The sequence below is a fragment of the Pristiophorus japonicus genome, chromosome 10 (genome assembly GCF_044704955.1).
Source record: "Pristiophorus japonicus isolate sPriJap1 chromosome 10, sPriJap1.hap1, whole genome shotgun sequence".
NCBI lineage: Eukaryota > Metazoa > Chordata > Chondrichthyes > Pristiophoridae > Pristiophorus > Pristiophorus japonicus.
Genome location: NC_091986.1, coordinates 160,243,471 through 160,257,903, shown reverse-complemented (window position 1 = coordinate 160,257,903; position 14,433 = coordinate 160,243,471). Strand labels below are relative to the sequence as shown.

Here is a 14,433-nt window from a genome sequence, read left to right as displayed (position 1 = left end):
CCTTACCATTACCTGACTGCCGACTTGAGGTATTTAGACCTTCTGTTCTATAGTGTGGTTCTCTAAGTCTTTGATTACTTGTTGATCTCTAGCCTGTGCTTTTAAGTCATGTAACTGCTTACAGAGTTCCGTCACAAACCTCCATATCTTATGTCCTCGCTTCCTGTAACCAAGACTTCTGGCAGTCTCATTGTCCTTCCGGTCATTAATTCAAAGGGTGTCAGTCCTGTTGTCTGACTAGGGGTTGCCCTTAGTTTCATCAGTACTCTGGGTAGCATGTCTACCCACCCCCTTCCAGTTTCTTCGATTGCCTTGGCTAGTGCCGTTTTTAAGGTCCTATTCATTCGTTCCACTAATCCAGAGGATTCCGGATGGTATGGGATATGGACTTTTTGCCTGATCCCTAGTAAAGTGCAGGCCTGTTTTATCACCTTCCCTGTGAAGTGTGTATCTTGATCTGAGTCCAGCTGTAGTGGTATTCCCCATCGGGGTATTATTTCCTCTGCTAGGATCCTGGCCACAGTTTCTGATGAGCAATTTTTAGTGGCGAAACTTCTATCCACTTTGTAAACTGGTCTATTATAACTAAGCAGTATATCTTCCCTTTGTTGCTGGGTAGTGGCCCAGTAAAACCTATCTAAGTTTTCCCAGGGTCCCTTTGGTCGGGGTTGATGTCTCATCCTGACCTTTACTTTCCCCCCTGGATTATATTTTGCGCATGTCACGCACTTTCTACAGTGGTTCTCTATATTCTCTTCCACCACTAGCATTTGGACATCGAGCTTATCATGTTGGTTCTATCTCTATGGACATACCCGTGGCATAAATTTAGTAGGCTCCCCTGGATGCATTCTGGGCCTATCACATGCCCATCTTTCCTCCATACTCCGTTAATCCCTTGTTGTGCTCCTCTCTGCTTCCACCCCTCCTTTTCCTGCGGAGTGGCTTCTTCCTGTACCTTGAGCATGTTTACTTCCTCAGGCCCAAATGTACATGCTCCGACCTGGGCTTCCCCGGCCAGTGTACCTGTCTCAACCTGTCTTTGCTGCTTCGTCTGCCCATGTGTTGATCAGTAATTTTTATGTGCGCTTTGACTTATTATTGCACACTCTTGGGGTAGGAGGAGGGCATCCACTAATTTCTTAACAATATCCTCATGTTTTATTGGCCCTTCTCTTGTGGTCATGTACTCCAGGCTATCATATAATCATGCACTACTCCAAAAGCATACCGACTGTCTAGAGATGTTTACTCTTTTTCCCTTGGCCATCTTCAGAGCCTCGGTGAGAGCCACCAATTCAGTCACTTGAGCCAATAGGCTCCCTTCTAGCCGTCCTTCCCTTCGAACCTGTCCGCTACTATCTACCACTTCCCATCCCGTTCATGGTGTCCCGTCGATATAACTGCGGGACCCATCTACGTATAGATCCATGTCTGCCTCCTCAAGTGGAGTTTTGCTAGCCTGACTACTTCCCTCTTCTTCTCCTGTTGGGTTACACTGATGCTCCTCTCCATAATAATCCACCCTGCAGGGTTGTTACAGTTGTCTTTTATTATTTTTACCGTACCGTTGGGGGGTAAGAGCACTGCTTCCCACCTAAACCTTTGTGCGTCGGATACCATTTTTAGCCTTTCTGTGTTAAGCAATTCTACTAAGGTATGCTGGGTATGTAGGATAACGTATTACTATTGGTTCGCTAACTCTGATGGCCCATGTAGCACAGTTGAGGGCAGCGACGCACCTGGATAGTCCTGCAGTTATAGGTTGTGGTTTACCTGAGTAATATGCTACTGGCCTATGCCTGTCCCCATGTAATTTAGCTATCTTTTCCTTTTGTTCTGCCTTTAATTCCTCTACGTTCTCTGCCTATTCCAGAGTTTCATTGTAATCGTCCCCCCTTTGAATCCTAACTTAATAATCTTTTGATGGGCTTCCCTCAGTCCATCCTTAAACATTTTCAAAAATGCTGCATCATCTTTGTCAGGGTTATTCGTGCCAGAGTGGTCTTTGTATTCAATCCACTTCCGTTCCCCGTATTCCCCTACACTTTCACCTGCCTTTTGAGTTACTTTGAGTATCCTACTCCAATTAGTCCTGTGCTTGAGGTATTCCTGTTTTTGCGATTTTGCCAATTGGTCCCCTCCCCTATACTGCCAGTGTCCGCTTTGTACCAATTGTGTCATTTTTTGCCAATTTACCAGACCCGTTTTGGCTTTCACCAGATTGTGAATGTCTGCTAACGTTAGGTTACGGGCGACTGGCATCTCTTTAACCTTTTGCCAGAATTCCGTATTCCTACTATTTGGTTTAGGGGTTGGCAATTCATTCAATAGTATTTGTCTCTCATGTGGACTAGTCTTTGGTGGCTAGGACTGAAACGCTTCCCCTGCATGTGCTTGAATAAAGATCGAAGAAGTAAATCCAAGATTTTGTCCGATTGATTCTGTGGTCGTTATAAGAGCTGGTGTCGATTCCTTATTTCAGGGAATCCACCTTGAAGAAAAGTCGTCTTTTTACCCCAACAGGAAGTACCACCGGGGGGAGCTGCACCGGACATGTAACGACGCGAATTGCGTTACTGTCCGAGTTTTGGCACTCTCCTGACCTGTACGCCGTGCCCAGAACAGCGATAGGTAAAACAGGTAAAACCTGTCGGTGCAGCCCTGCCAACAGCGGTAAGTTAGAAAATTTGCAAAAAAGTAAGTTGAAGTTTTTATTTATTTATTTTTTGCAGCGATTTGTTAGCTGAGGGGCGTGGTAATGTTGTTTGAATGTTTTTTTTAAATGTTTTTTTCCCCTCCCAAGGCCTCTTACAGCGCAAACAACCCTACACTAAAGTTGGCGAAACTTGCGTTTTGCGCCGCGAATAATTATGCAACGCCTCCCTTTGTGTGGCGCAGACCCCAAAGGCCAAAAGTTCGGCCTAAAATCGGTATTCGCTAACGTTTTCGCCCAAAACCTGAAAATCCAGCCCAATTACTGGAGCAGCATCTACTATACCAGCCATGATCATATTGAATGGCGTTGCAGGCTCGACAGGCCGAATGGCCTGCTCCTGCACCTATTTTCTATGTTTCTGTGTACCAGCTCGTCTCTGCTGGGCATTCTGACTGCTGCTTGCTTTTTGTAAGCTGCTCTTACAGCGGACAAACAAAGTGTCAACATTGCATTATTTTTAAACCTTGGCAGTCTCATACTCTCTTCTGCCATGTGTTGGTGCAATGGTGTTATATAGGGCCCAAGTTTCCACAAGAAAAAAAAATGGGCGCCCCTCCGAGCTGGGCGCCCGTTTTTCGCGCCTAAAACGGTGCCTAAAAAAATCCTCGGTATTCTCCACCTACCTGTAGGTCCTCTGGCCCTCGGCGCAGCCAGCACGAGCTGTGCTGGGGGCGGAGCCAGGTCCTTACGCTGAAAACAGTGCCGGGACCTCTGCACATGCGCGCTACAGTGGGCATGCAAGTGCAGTAGGTCCAGGCGCCGAACTGTGTGGGAGGGGCCCGAAGCACGCAGCCCCTAGCCCTGGCTGAATGGCCTCACTGGGGCTGCGTGAATAAGGCTCCTCCCACGGCCAGCTCCTGCTCCCCCCCCCGCCCCCGACCAGACCCGACACCCGCTCCCCCCCCCCCCCCCCGCGCCTCCGGACCAGACCCGACACCCGCTCCCCCCCGACTGACCCGACACCCGCTCCACCCTGCCTCCGGACCAGACCCGACACCCGCTCCCCCCCCCCCCCCCCCCGCCTCTGGACCAGACCCGACACCCGCTTCCCCCCGACCCGAGACCCACTCCCCCCCCCCCCGACTGACCCGACCCGCGCTCCTGTTCCCGCTCCCCGCCCCCCCCCCCCCCCCGACTGGACCCAACCCGACCCGCGCTCCCGCCCCCCCCCCCCCCCCCCCCCCCCACTGGACCCGACCCCCGCTCCCGGACTGGATCCGATCCGACCTGACCTCCCCCTCCCTCCCCCCCCCTCTCTCTCCCTCCCCCCCCCCCCCCCTCTCTCTCCCTCCCCCCTCTCTCTCTCTCTCTCTCTCTCTCCACCTCCCGCTCAGCGGCACGAACGGCTGCAGAATTCTCCCTGGTTGAAGCACTTTCACACAGGTAGGAAGATGGTTTATTTACTCTTTTCTTGGCTTATAAATGTTTATTCAGGTTAGATTTATTTGTATAATATTTGTAGAAGTATAAATAAGGATTTATTGTAGAATTTAATGAGTTCCCTTCCCCTCTCCCTCCCCCACCTCGTTCTGGACGCCTAATTTGTAACCTGCACCTGATTTTTTAATGTGTAGAACAGGTTTTTTCAGTTTTACAAAAATCTTCACTGGCTCCATTCTACTTTAGTTTGGAGTACGTTTTCACTGTGGAAACTTTGAAATCAGGCGTCAGTGGTCGGACACGCCCCCTTTTGAAGAAAAAATTCTGTTCCAAAATAGAACTGTTCTACCTGACTAGAACTGCAGAAAAAAAAATGTGGAGAATTGCGATTTCTAAGATAGTCCGTTCTCCACCAGTTGCTCCTAAAAATCAGGCGCAAATCATGTGGAAACTTGGGCCCATAATGTTTTATTTAGAAATGGATTCACCTTAGTGCCATTTTAAAGGGTTATTTTGTTAAATCTTAATTTTGGCATCATCTTTGATTAGAGAAATAATATATTGATGGGCAAATTGGGATTCAGCACACATGACTCCTCTTGTTAGAAAACATGGAGGCCAATATGCAAGAAGAGCAGCTTGACAGCAGACAAATTGTTACCAGGGAATAGTGCTTAGAGACTTCTGAGCAGCAGCAGCCTGTCAAATCCAGCTGTATAATTCATATTCTAGGAGCAGCTGAGGTAATGGGTCTGTTACTTGATGAAAGGGATGAGCTGCTGATCCACCGGTGAGATTATAAAATTTTAGGTGGCGCTTCTCCCGGGTGTTGACCATGACAGTAATCAGTGTGGTGGATTTCTCACTGATGGTGCAGAGTATCGTTCTTGAGCTTGCCACCAAAATTGTTATCTGTGCACAGCATAGTGGAACCTTCTTGGAGGACACATGGACTGATCCTGGAGGAGCAGCAACAACTGGTCATGCAGAGATTGAAGCAATAGAGACTGGTGGAAGTGAGCAAAACTGAAATGGATTAAATGTGAGCCTGCACCAACAATACATTCAATTCATGCAGCATATGAGTCTGAAATATAGCAAGTCACCGCTCACCGAAGCAATTGGGGGGATTCTGACTTGGAGGCGTTCAATCATAATCCGACAGATGGTAGCTTCGCACCATTGGCTCCTCAGCCAAGGACATATACCAAATGTCTGAACCTGCGGTTCCTCTCTTATTAAGCAGGATTACTATTGCAACAACACAGTAGGGTAAAACTGTTCAAGTTAGCCTGTTGGGAGAGTTCTAATACTGAATACATTTTGCCTTTTTTTTTACATTGCACAATATAATCTAACATTCCACAGTATGATACAAGTTACTTTCCTTTTTTCCTAGATTGAACACTAATATTGAACTTTGTAAGAGTTTGAAAAGCTTGTTGAATGATAAAGAAGCCATGGATTCTCTGGATCCAGATACAAGGTATTTTTAGATTCTGTTCCCCATTCCGTTCCACCCACAGTCTTGGAGAAAATCAAGAATCTTGTGTCTAAAAGTAAGTCTCATGGCTGAAGACCGAAGTGTACTGAAAGATTTATGTTGTGGAAACAGACTGCAGTTTGATGATGGAGAGTCTGTGGGTGTCTCTTTCTTCGGGTTAGTTCAGTAGATACTTTGGGTCACTGGGCACTCCTGTAAATGAACCTTGCATATCTCTCTAGAGTGTACCTTTTCCTGCCCAATATCTAGGTAAGTATTAGAATGTTCCAGGGATTATAACAAAGAATTCTTATTCTGTACACTGGCTACTGAAATGTATCATGTGCCTTTCCCTTTGAATAGCGGACTAGCTAATCCTATTACTGTTTCGTGGCATAAGCTTTGAACCAATAAGTGGTCTTATTTACATGAGATTGATGAATGAATGATATACAGTTTAACATAGTGAGATTTTTATTTCCCTGCCCTTCTCGATACATCGAACAATAATGATGCAGTTTGCTTTCTCTTTAATCTTTAAACAAAAGATCACTTACTATAAACTCTAGCCTAGCGCCCTCTGGCTAATTACAATGAATTTGGGGTTTTCGGCCTTACAATTGGTGACTAAATTTTTAAAAATCTGAAATTGATTGGGACAATTAATGGCCTGCGGATTAGACAAATTATTCTAGCAAAATGTTATTTTACAGCGTAGCATGTACTGCAAAATTCACCTGAACAATTTATCAGTTCAAAAGATAATTTACAGAGTACTGCAAGGAAAATGTCTGCCTATTGTTCATATTTTAATCTATTTCAATTCACCATTATTGGTCCCTTTATCAAATGAAGATAGGAATTTTAGTATTTAGAACTTTACAATGAAAACATTAAGGAAGGGCCTGCCAACTGCCTGCATTTGGAAAGAAGTATCAATTCTGGTTTTGAGCAAGATCAGGTTTGATACTTTTCCATTTTAAGGCTAAGTTTGTTCAAGTGCTTAATTTGGTTTCTTCTTGCATAGAATGGCCTAGCTGGTGCACAAATACATTGAGGATATGGTGAGGATTTCAAAAAGCTGTAACTACTGTGAACTCCAAGGAAGCACTGTCAACTTTCCCGCTGCTAGATTCTTTCCAATTTCAGTTTTGTCTTTCAGATATAGTTGTTTCTTTAATTAACTGCGGGCTGATGAAAAACTTCATTTTCATGTTTTTTTCTAAATAAACTAGCAATTGAATATCACTTGATTGATACTGAATCCTCCAGTGCCATTCTGCAATGGTCTAAGTGGAAAGCGGTGATCAAAGTAGCGTTATTTCAGCACACATACTTCTACTGTCCATAGTGTGGGCTAGCCCATGCGCAATAGGCCCGTGCAGCAGAGCTTGGTCTCCAGTCGCCTTCGTTAATCCTTGCCACTGGATGAAGACCTAGCTCTTGTCAAGCCTGTGTTGTGGTTGGTGTGCACCGGCCACCCCACGTTAAAAGAATCCACGCGCAGGCATCTTCCACCCTTCAATGTGTAGTTCGGGACTTGGAATGTCTGATCCCTCATTGAAACACCTGTGAACTCATCCCTTTTTGGTGTGGAAGCGGGTCATCCTTGATACAAGGGACTGCCTAATACTATACTAATTCAGCAAACTCTCAATAGTCATTGATATTGGTGGTGTGGAGCTATTGGAATTGATTTTCAACTGTTGAACGTAATGGCAGAGTGGCATAGAAGACTTGGGAAATTATAGCATGGTGGATGTAATGGCGGAATTCATTTGCACCATAATTTCCTGGAACTTTGTGCAGGTTGCCATTATTATGGTGTATATTCGGAAGACTGAAGCCATTGCTTTCAGTCCCCACCACAAACTGCGTTCCCTAGCCACTGACTCCATCCCTCTCCCCAACTTCTGTTTGAGACTGAACCAAGACTGTTCGCAACCTGGTGTCATATTTGACCCTGAAATGAGCTTTCGACCACATAACTACGACCGCCTATTTCCACCTCTGTAACATTGCCCATCTCCTCCCTTGCCTCAGCTCATCCGCTGCTGAAACCCTCATATCCATGTCTTTATTACCTCTAGACTTGACTATTCCAATACACTCCTGGCTGACCTCCCACATTCTACCCTACTTAAACTAGAGGTGATCCAAAATTCGGCTACCCATGTCCTAACTTGCACCAAGTCCCGCTCACCCATCCTCCCCTCTGTGCTTGCTGACCTATATTGGCTTCTGGTTAAGAAATGCTGCGATTTCAAAGTTCTCATCCTTATCCTTATTTTCAAATCCCTCCATGGCCTCGCCTATCTCTGTAATCTCCTCCAGCCCCACAACCCCCCAAGATGCCTGCGCTCCTCTAATTCTGCCCTCCTGAGCATCCCTGATTATAATCACTCAACCATTGATGGCTGTGCCTTCTGTTGTTTAGGCCTCAAGCTCTGGAACTCCCTGCCTAAACCTTTCAGCCTCTCTACATCTCTCTTTTTCCTCCTTCAAGATGCTCCTTAAAACATATCCCTTTGACCAAGCTTTTGGTCACTTGTGCTAATTTCTACTTGTGCGACCCGGTGTCAGATTTTTAGCACATAATACTCCTGTGAAGCGCCTTGCGATGTTTCACTATGTTAAAGGTGCTATATAAATACAAGTTGTTGTTTAAGTTTTCAGGAAAATCCAAATCAATGTCTCTGCCCACCAAGCTGTCAATCACAGAGTGCTCCGGGCAATGAACAGCCCTGCCCTCCTTTTGAAAATGTCAAACAGCTGTCATTCACTACCTGAGGTTGGGGCCTACTCTCTTAACTGTGACCAGGGAATAGTTAACATGCTCCACAGAACCTCTGTGTTTGCAATATGCGTCAGTAACCAGGCACTTTGTAATACAGTTTTGAATTTAATGCTTATAAGTAATTTCTTCAACAAAAATTAAAATGTTAAATTTTGATCAATTGGAAAACAATGCCATAATATTCAGCTATTTTTAAACTGTCACTTGATAATTGAGCGACATCAAGGTTGTTTGTTTTTTCATGTTGCAGGAGAGTGGCAGAGCTGTTTATGTTTGACTTTGAAATCAGTGGAATTCATCTGAATGAGGAAAAGGTAATAGTTAAAACCCCAAGATCTTTCTGCTCTTGCACCTACTTTAAAATTGTACCATTTAACTTGTATTGTCTCTCTTTATTCATCCTACCAAAATATATTACCTCACACTCTTCTGCGTTCAATTTCATCTGCCATGTGCGCGCCCATTCCACTAGCCTGTCTATGTCTTCAAGTGTATTACTATCTTCCTCACTGTTTACTACACTTCCAAGTTTCCTGTCATCTGTAAATTTCATAACCCCCCACCCGAGTCCAAATCACTAATATATATCAAACAGCAGTAGTACTAGTACTGAACCTTGGGGAACATCACTGTATACCTCCCTCCAATCCGAAAAACAGCCATTCACCACAGCTCTTCATTCTCTATCCCTTAGCCAATTTTGTATCCATGCTGCTACTGCCACTTTTATCCCATTGACTTCAATTTTGCTAACGAGCTAAATATGTGGTACTTTATCAAACTCCTTTAGAAAGTCCTTCTACACAACATCAACTGCATTGCCCTCATCCATCCTCTCTGGTACCTCATCAAAAAAACTCAGTCAAGTTAGTCAAACACAATTTGCCCGTAACAAATCGGTGCTGGCTCTCCTTTTTATTAGTCTGTACTTGTCTGAGTGGCTGTTAAATTTTCTCCCGGCTAATTGTTTCTAAAAGCTTTCCCACCACTGGCATTAAACTGACTTTCCTATAATTGGCAGGTTTATCCTTTGCAAATGTTACACTCTTGTTCAAAAAAAAAAGGCAATCATTCAGTCCTCTCGCACCACCCACCTCTGTATCTGAGGATTGGAAGATTGTGGCCAGCACCTCCACAATTTCTACCCTTACTTCCCTCAGCAACCTAGGATGCATCCCATTTGAACCAGATGATTTATCCACTTTAAGTACTGCCTGCCTTTCTAGTACCTCTTTATCTATTTTTATCTAATTTAGTATCCTGAAAACCTCTCTTACTGTAGCTTTGGCAAACTCCTCTTCCTTGATAAACATCGATGCAAAGTATCTCAAACATGTCTTCTGCCTCCACCAATAGATCTCCATTTTTGGTCCCTAATTGGGCTCACCGCTTCTCTAACAGCCCGTTTATTGTTAATGGGCCCAATATTGGCCATGACTTGCATCAATTTTTTTGGAGTAAGTTGTCTTTTTCTGGCGTAAGTTTAAAAAATGCCATTTTCCCCCCAAAATTTGCTCCAGAGTAAGTCAGTTAGGTACCATTTTTTTTAGGTCGTTTTTTTTTCAAAAGAGGGCGTTCCCAGACACTTACGCCAGTTTTGGCCATTTATGCCACTTTGGCCAGCAAAAACTTACTCCAAATTGACTTAGGTCAGCGTATGTAGCCAGCTTTGAAAAACCTTGTGGGTAGTGAAGAAAAAGCAGCACACATTCGGTAGACATTAGGGCAGGGATAGGGGAGGGAAGGGAACTGGAGAGGACCTCAACAACCAAGCACCAAACATTGCAAGGAAAAGCTCAAACAATTAAAATACTAATAAAAATGAAATAAATCTTCCCAGAGAAATGTGAGCTGTTGACCGTGATGTCACGGGGGTGGGGGGGGAGTGGGCGGGTAGCCAGAGAGAGAGAGATGCTGGTATATAAAGCACTCTCTCTCCGCCCCCCCCCAACCCCAATCAAAAGTCTCAAGCACAGCCACTAAATAAAAAATAGAACCGAAGTCCTACCTCGCCCGGGAATTCAGCGAGCCGGCTGGCCATGTGTGGGAGGCTACTCGGCTGGGAATAGGGTGCGGCAAGATCGGGCGTCCCATTGGCCTGGGATATGGGCTGCGAGCATCGGGTCCTGCTCACAGCCCACAGGACGCGCTGGGAGGGCAGGAGCATGCGCGCAGCCCTCACTGAGCATGCGCGCAGGTGCCGGCAGTGTTTTCTGTGCTGGCCTGTTGCTCCGCCCCCCCCCCCCCCTTCAGCCTGCATGCCATGCCACGACTCCGGGGACTCTGAAGAGCGGCCAGGATGGGACCCCTTTTTTCTGGTGCCCTTTCCAGCGCGCAAAGTTGGCGCGCTTCAGGTCAGTACGCCGAAAAAACGGCTTGGGCAATGTTTGGCCCAATATGCCTACAGAAGATCTTTTATGTTAGCCGCCAACCTTTTCTCATACTGTCTCTTTGCTCCTCTTATTTTTTTTTTCACTTCTCTGTACGTTTCATATTCAGCCTGACATCTGTCAGTATTTCTGCTTCATCCTACTCTCTAACTCCTTCATCATTCAGGGAGTTCTGACTTTGGTTGCCCTTCCTGTGTCCCCCTTATGGGAATGTACATAGACAGTACCTGAACCATCATCTCTTTAAAGGCCATCCATTGCTCCATTACATTTCTGCCTGCCAGTCTTTGACTCCAAATTACCTGGGTCAGATCCCTCCTCAATTAATTGAAATTAGCCCTTCTCCAGTTAAGTAGTTTTATTCTAGTTTGATCCTTGTCCTCTCCATAATTAATCTAAACCTTATGATACTATGATGACTATTCCTGAGATGCTCCTCCACTGTGACATTCTCCACTTGACCCACATCATTCCCCAGGACTGAATCCAGCAATGCCTCCTTCCTTGTTGGGCAGGAAACACACTGATCAAGAAAATATATTTTTGCTTAATGTTTGGAGGAGAGCTGTTAATTTTTTTTGAGAGTACTTTCCAGTTTTGATTCTTTCCATGGCATCACACTTTGTGATCAAGGTGAAGATTAATTGCATTTATACAACAGTCTTTGTGTAAGTGTCTCAGAACACTTTGCAAGTGACAGCATTGCCATCAAGCAGCAATATCTAAAGAGGACATTTAACGGTAAAGTTCAAGAGATAGGTTTTTCAAGAAACATTGCCGAGCACTTCACAAAATGAATTATTTTTTCGGACTTACATAAGAACATAAGAAATAGGAGCAGGAGTAGGCCATACGGCCCCTCGAGCCTGCTCCGCCATTTAATACGATCATGGCTGATCCGATCATGGACTCAGGTCCACTTCCCTGCCCGCTCTCCATAACCCCTTATTCCCTTATCGTTTAAGAAACTGTCTATTTCTGTCTTAAATTTATTCAGTGTCCTAGTTTCCACAGCTCTCTGAGGCAGTGAATTCTACAGTTCCACAACCCTCTTGAGAGAAGAAATTTCTCTACATCTTTTTAAATGGGCAGCCCCTTATTCTAAGATTATGCCCTCTAGTTCTAGTCTCCCTATCGGTGGAAACATCCTCTCTGCATCCACCTTGTCAGGCCCCTTCATAATCTTATACCTTTCGATAAGATCACCTCTCATTCTTCTGAACTCCAATGAGTAGAGGTCCAACCTACTCAACCTTTCCTCATGAGTCAACCCCCTCATCTCTGGAATCAACCTTGTGAACCTTCTCTGAACTGCCTCTAAAGCAAGTATATCCTTTCGTAAATATGGAAACCAAAACTGCACGCAGTATTCCAGGTGTGGCCTCACCAATACTCTGTACAACTGTAGCAAGATTTCCCTGCTTTTATACTCCATCCCCTTTGCAATAAAGGCCAAGATTCCATTGGCCTTCCTGATCACTTGCTGTATCTGCATACTAACGTTTTGTGATTGTTGCACAAGTACCCCCGGGTCTCGCTGTACTGCAGCACTTTGCAATCTTTCTCCATTTAAATAATTACTTGCTCTTTGATTTTTCCTGCCAAAGTACATGACCTCACACTTTCCAGCATTACACTCCATCTGCCAAATTTTTTCCCACTCACTTAGCCTGTTTATGTCCTTTTGCAGATTTTTTGTGTTCTCCTCACACATTGCTTTTCCTCCCATCTTTGTATCGTTGGCAAACTTGGCTACGTTGCACTCAGTCCCTTCCTCTAAGTCGTTAATGTAGGTTGTAAATAGTTGGGGTCCCAGCACTGATCCCTGCGGCACCCCACTGGTTACTGATTGCCAACCCGAGAATGAACCATTTATCTTTACTCTCTGTTTTCTGTTCATTAGCCAATCCTCTCTCCATGCTAATATATTACCCCCAACCCCATGAACTTTTATCTTGTGCAATAACCTTTAACCTTTAATGTGGCACCTTGTCAAATGCCTTCTGGAAGTCCAAATATACCACATCCACTGGTTCCCCTTTATCCACCCTGTTCGTTACATCCTCAAAGAATTCTAGCAAATTTTTCAAACATGACTTCCCCTCCATCAATCCATGCTGACTCTGCCTGACCGAATTTTGCTTTTCCAAATGTCCTGCTACTGTTTCTGTAATAATGGACTCCAACATCTTTCCAACCACAGATGTTAGATGAGGTCCTTACTGCTAGGGGGATCAAGGGGTATGGCGAGAAAGCAGGAATGGGGTACTGAAGTTGAATGTTCAGCCATGAACTCATTGAATGGCGGTGCAGGCTAGAAGGGCCGAATGGCCTACTCCTGCACCTATTTTCTATGTTTCTATGTTTCTATGTTAGGCTAACTGGTCTGTAGTTTCCTGCTTTTTGTCTGCCTCCTTTTTTAAATAGAGGCATTACATTTGTAGTTTTCCAATCTGCTGGGACCTCCCCAGAATCCAGGCAATTTTGTAAATTACAAACAATGCATCCACTGTCCCTGCCGTTACTTCTCTTAAGACCCTAGGATGCAAACTATCAGGTCCAGGGGATTTATCTGCCTTTAGTCTCATTATCTTACTGAGTACCACCTCCTTAGTGATTGTGTTACGTTCTTCCCCATAGCCCCTTGACTATAGATTTGTTGACTATTGCACGGAAAAAAAAGAATGAAGAAGAAAGAACTTGTGCCTTTTATAACTGGATTGTCCGAACATGTTTCATAGTCCGTGTTGTTGTTATAATTTAAGAAAAGCTGCAACCAATTTGGGCAGAACAAGGTCCCACAAATAGCAATGAGATAAATAACCAGATGATCTGTCTTTGTAGTATTGGGTGAGGGATCACTGTTGGTCAAGATATCTGGAATACTCCCCTGCTCTTGATATGGTGCCATGGGATCCTTGCATCCACCTGAGAAGGCAGATGGGGTCTCGCATTAACGTCTCATCTGAAAGAAGTGCCAACAATTCAGCAGTGCACTGAAGTGGCAGCCTAGATTACGTTCACTTGTCCCTTGAGTGGAGCTTGAACCCATGAATTCTGTCTTTAAGACAAAATTGCTATCTCTGAGCCAAGTCTATATCGTATTTTGCATAGGCGAAAAGCAACAATGCCTGCAATGTCTCAAAAAAGCACCGAGGTGAATAACAAATTAACCTGTATGTTGATAGTATTGAGTGAGGAGAAATAATGGCTAAGACAGCAGGAAAACGTCCTGCACAGTAGTGTCAGCCTAAATTATGAGCTTAAGTCGTGGTGTGCCATTCAAACCCACAACGTTCTGACCCAGAAGCAAGAAGGCTATTAACTGAGCCAAGCTGTACTTCAGGAGAGGGGCAGTTACGGTGTAATGGTTTTAAAAGAAAAATCAACAGGACAATGGCATAATAGCTGAAAGATTTGACCATTGATAGAATGAAGTTAGAAGAGTGGAGGTGCATGCCAGGACATGTATTAGAGGATTCCTTGATTAGCAGGAGTGAGACCGTGAGTGGAGTTGCATGAGAAATTGATGTGTGAATTTGTGGGAGAGGACTTGGGCCACAGTTTTCTAAATCATCAGAAATTTCTGAGCATTTGAGCAGAGACCATGAGGCAACTTGCTGCAAGTTGTTTCCCAATGCCACTGTGAAACTAGTCGCTTGGT

The 14,433-nt window shown here is 44.7% G+C and overlaps 1 protein-coding gene across 1 annotated transcript in view; it reads left to right on the top strand.

Annotated features, from left to right (window-relative positions):
• The window catches only part of LOC139275151 (mitochondrial intermediate peptidase-like), a 306,230-nt gene that overhangs the window by 25,197 nt on the left and 266,600 nt on the right, over nucleotides 1–14,433 (top strand). Inside the window, exons 4-5 of the mRNA XM_070892217.1 lie at nucleotides 5,499–5,585; nucleotides 8,630–8,693. Of these exons, the coding sequence (XP_070748318.1) occupies nucleotides 5,499–5,585; nucleotides 8,630–8,693 (151 nt within the window). The remainder of the gene's footprint in view (nucleotides 1–5,498; nucleotides 5,586–8,629; nucleotides 8,694–14,433) is intronic.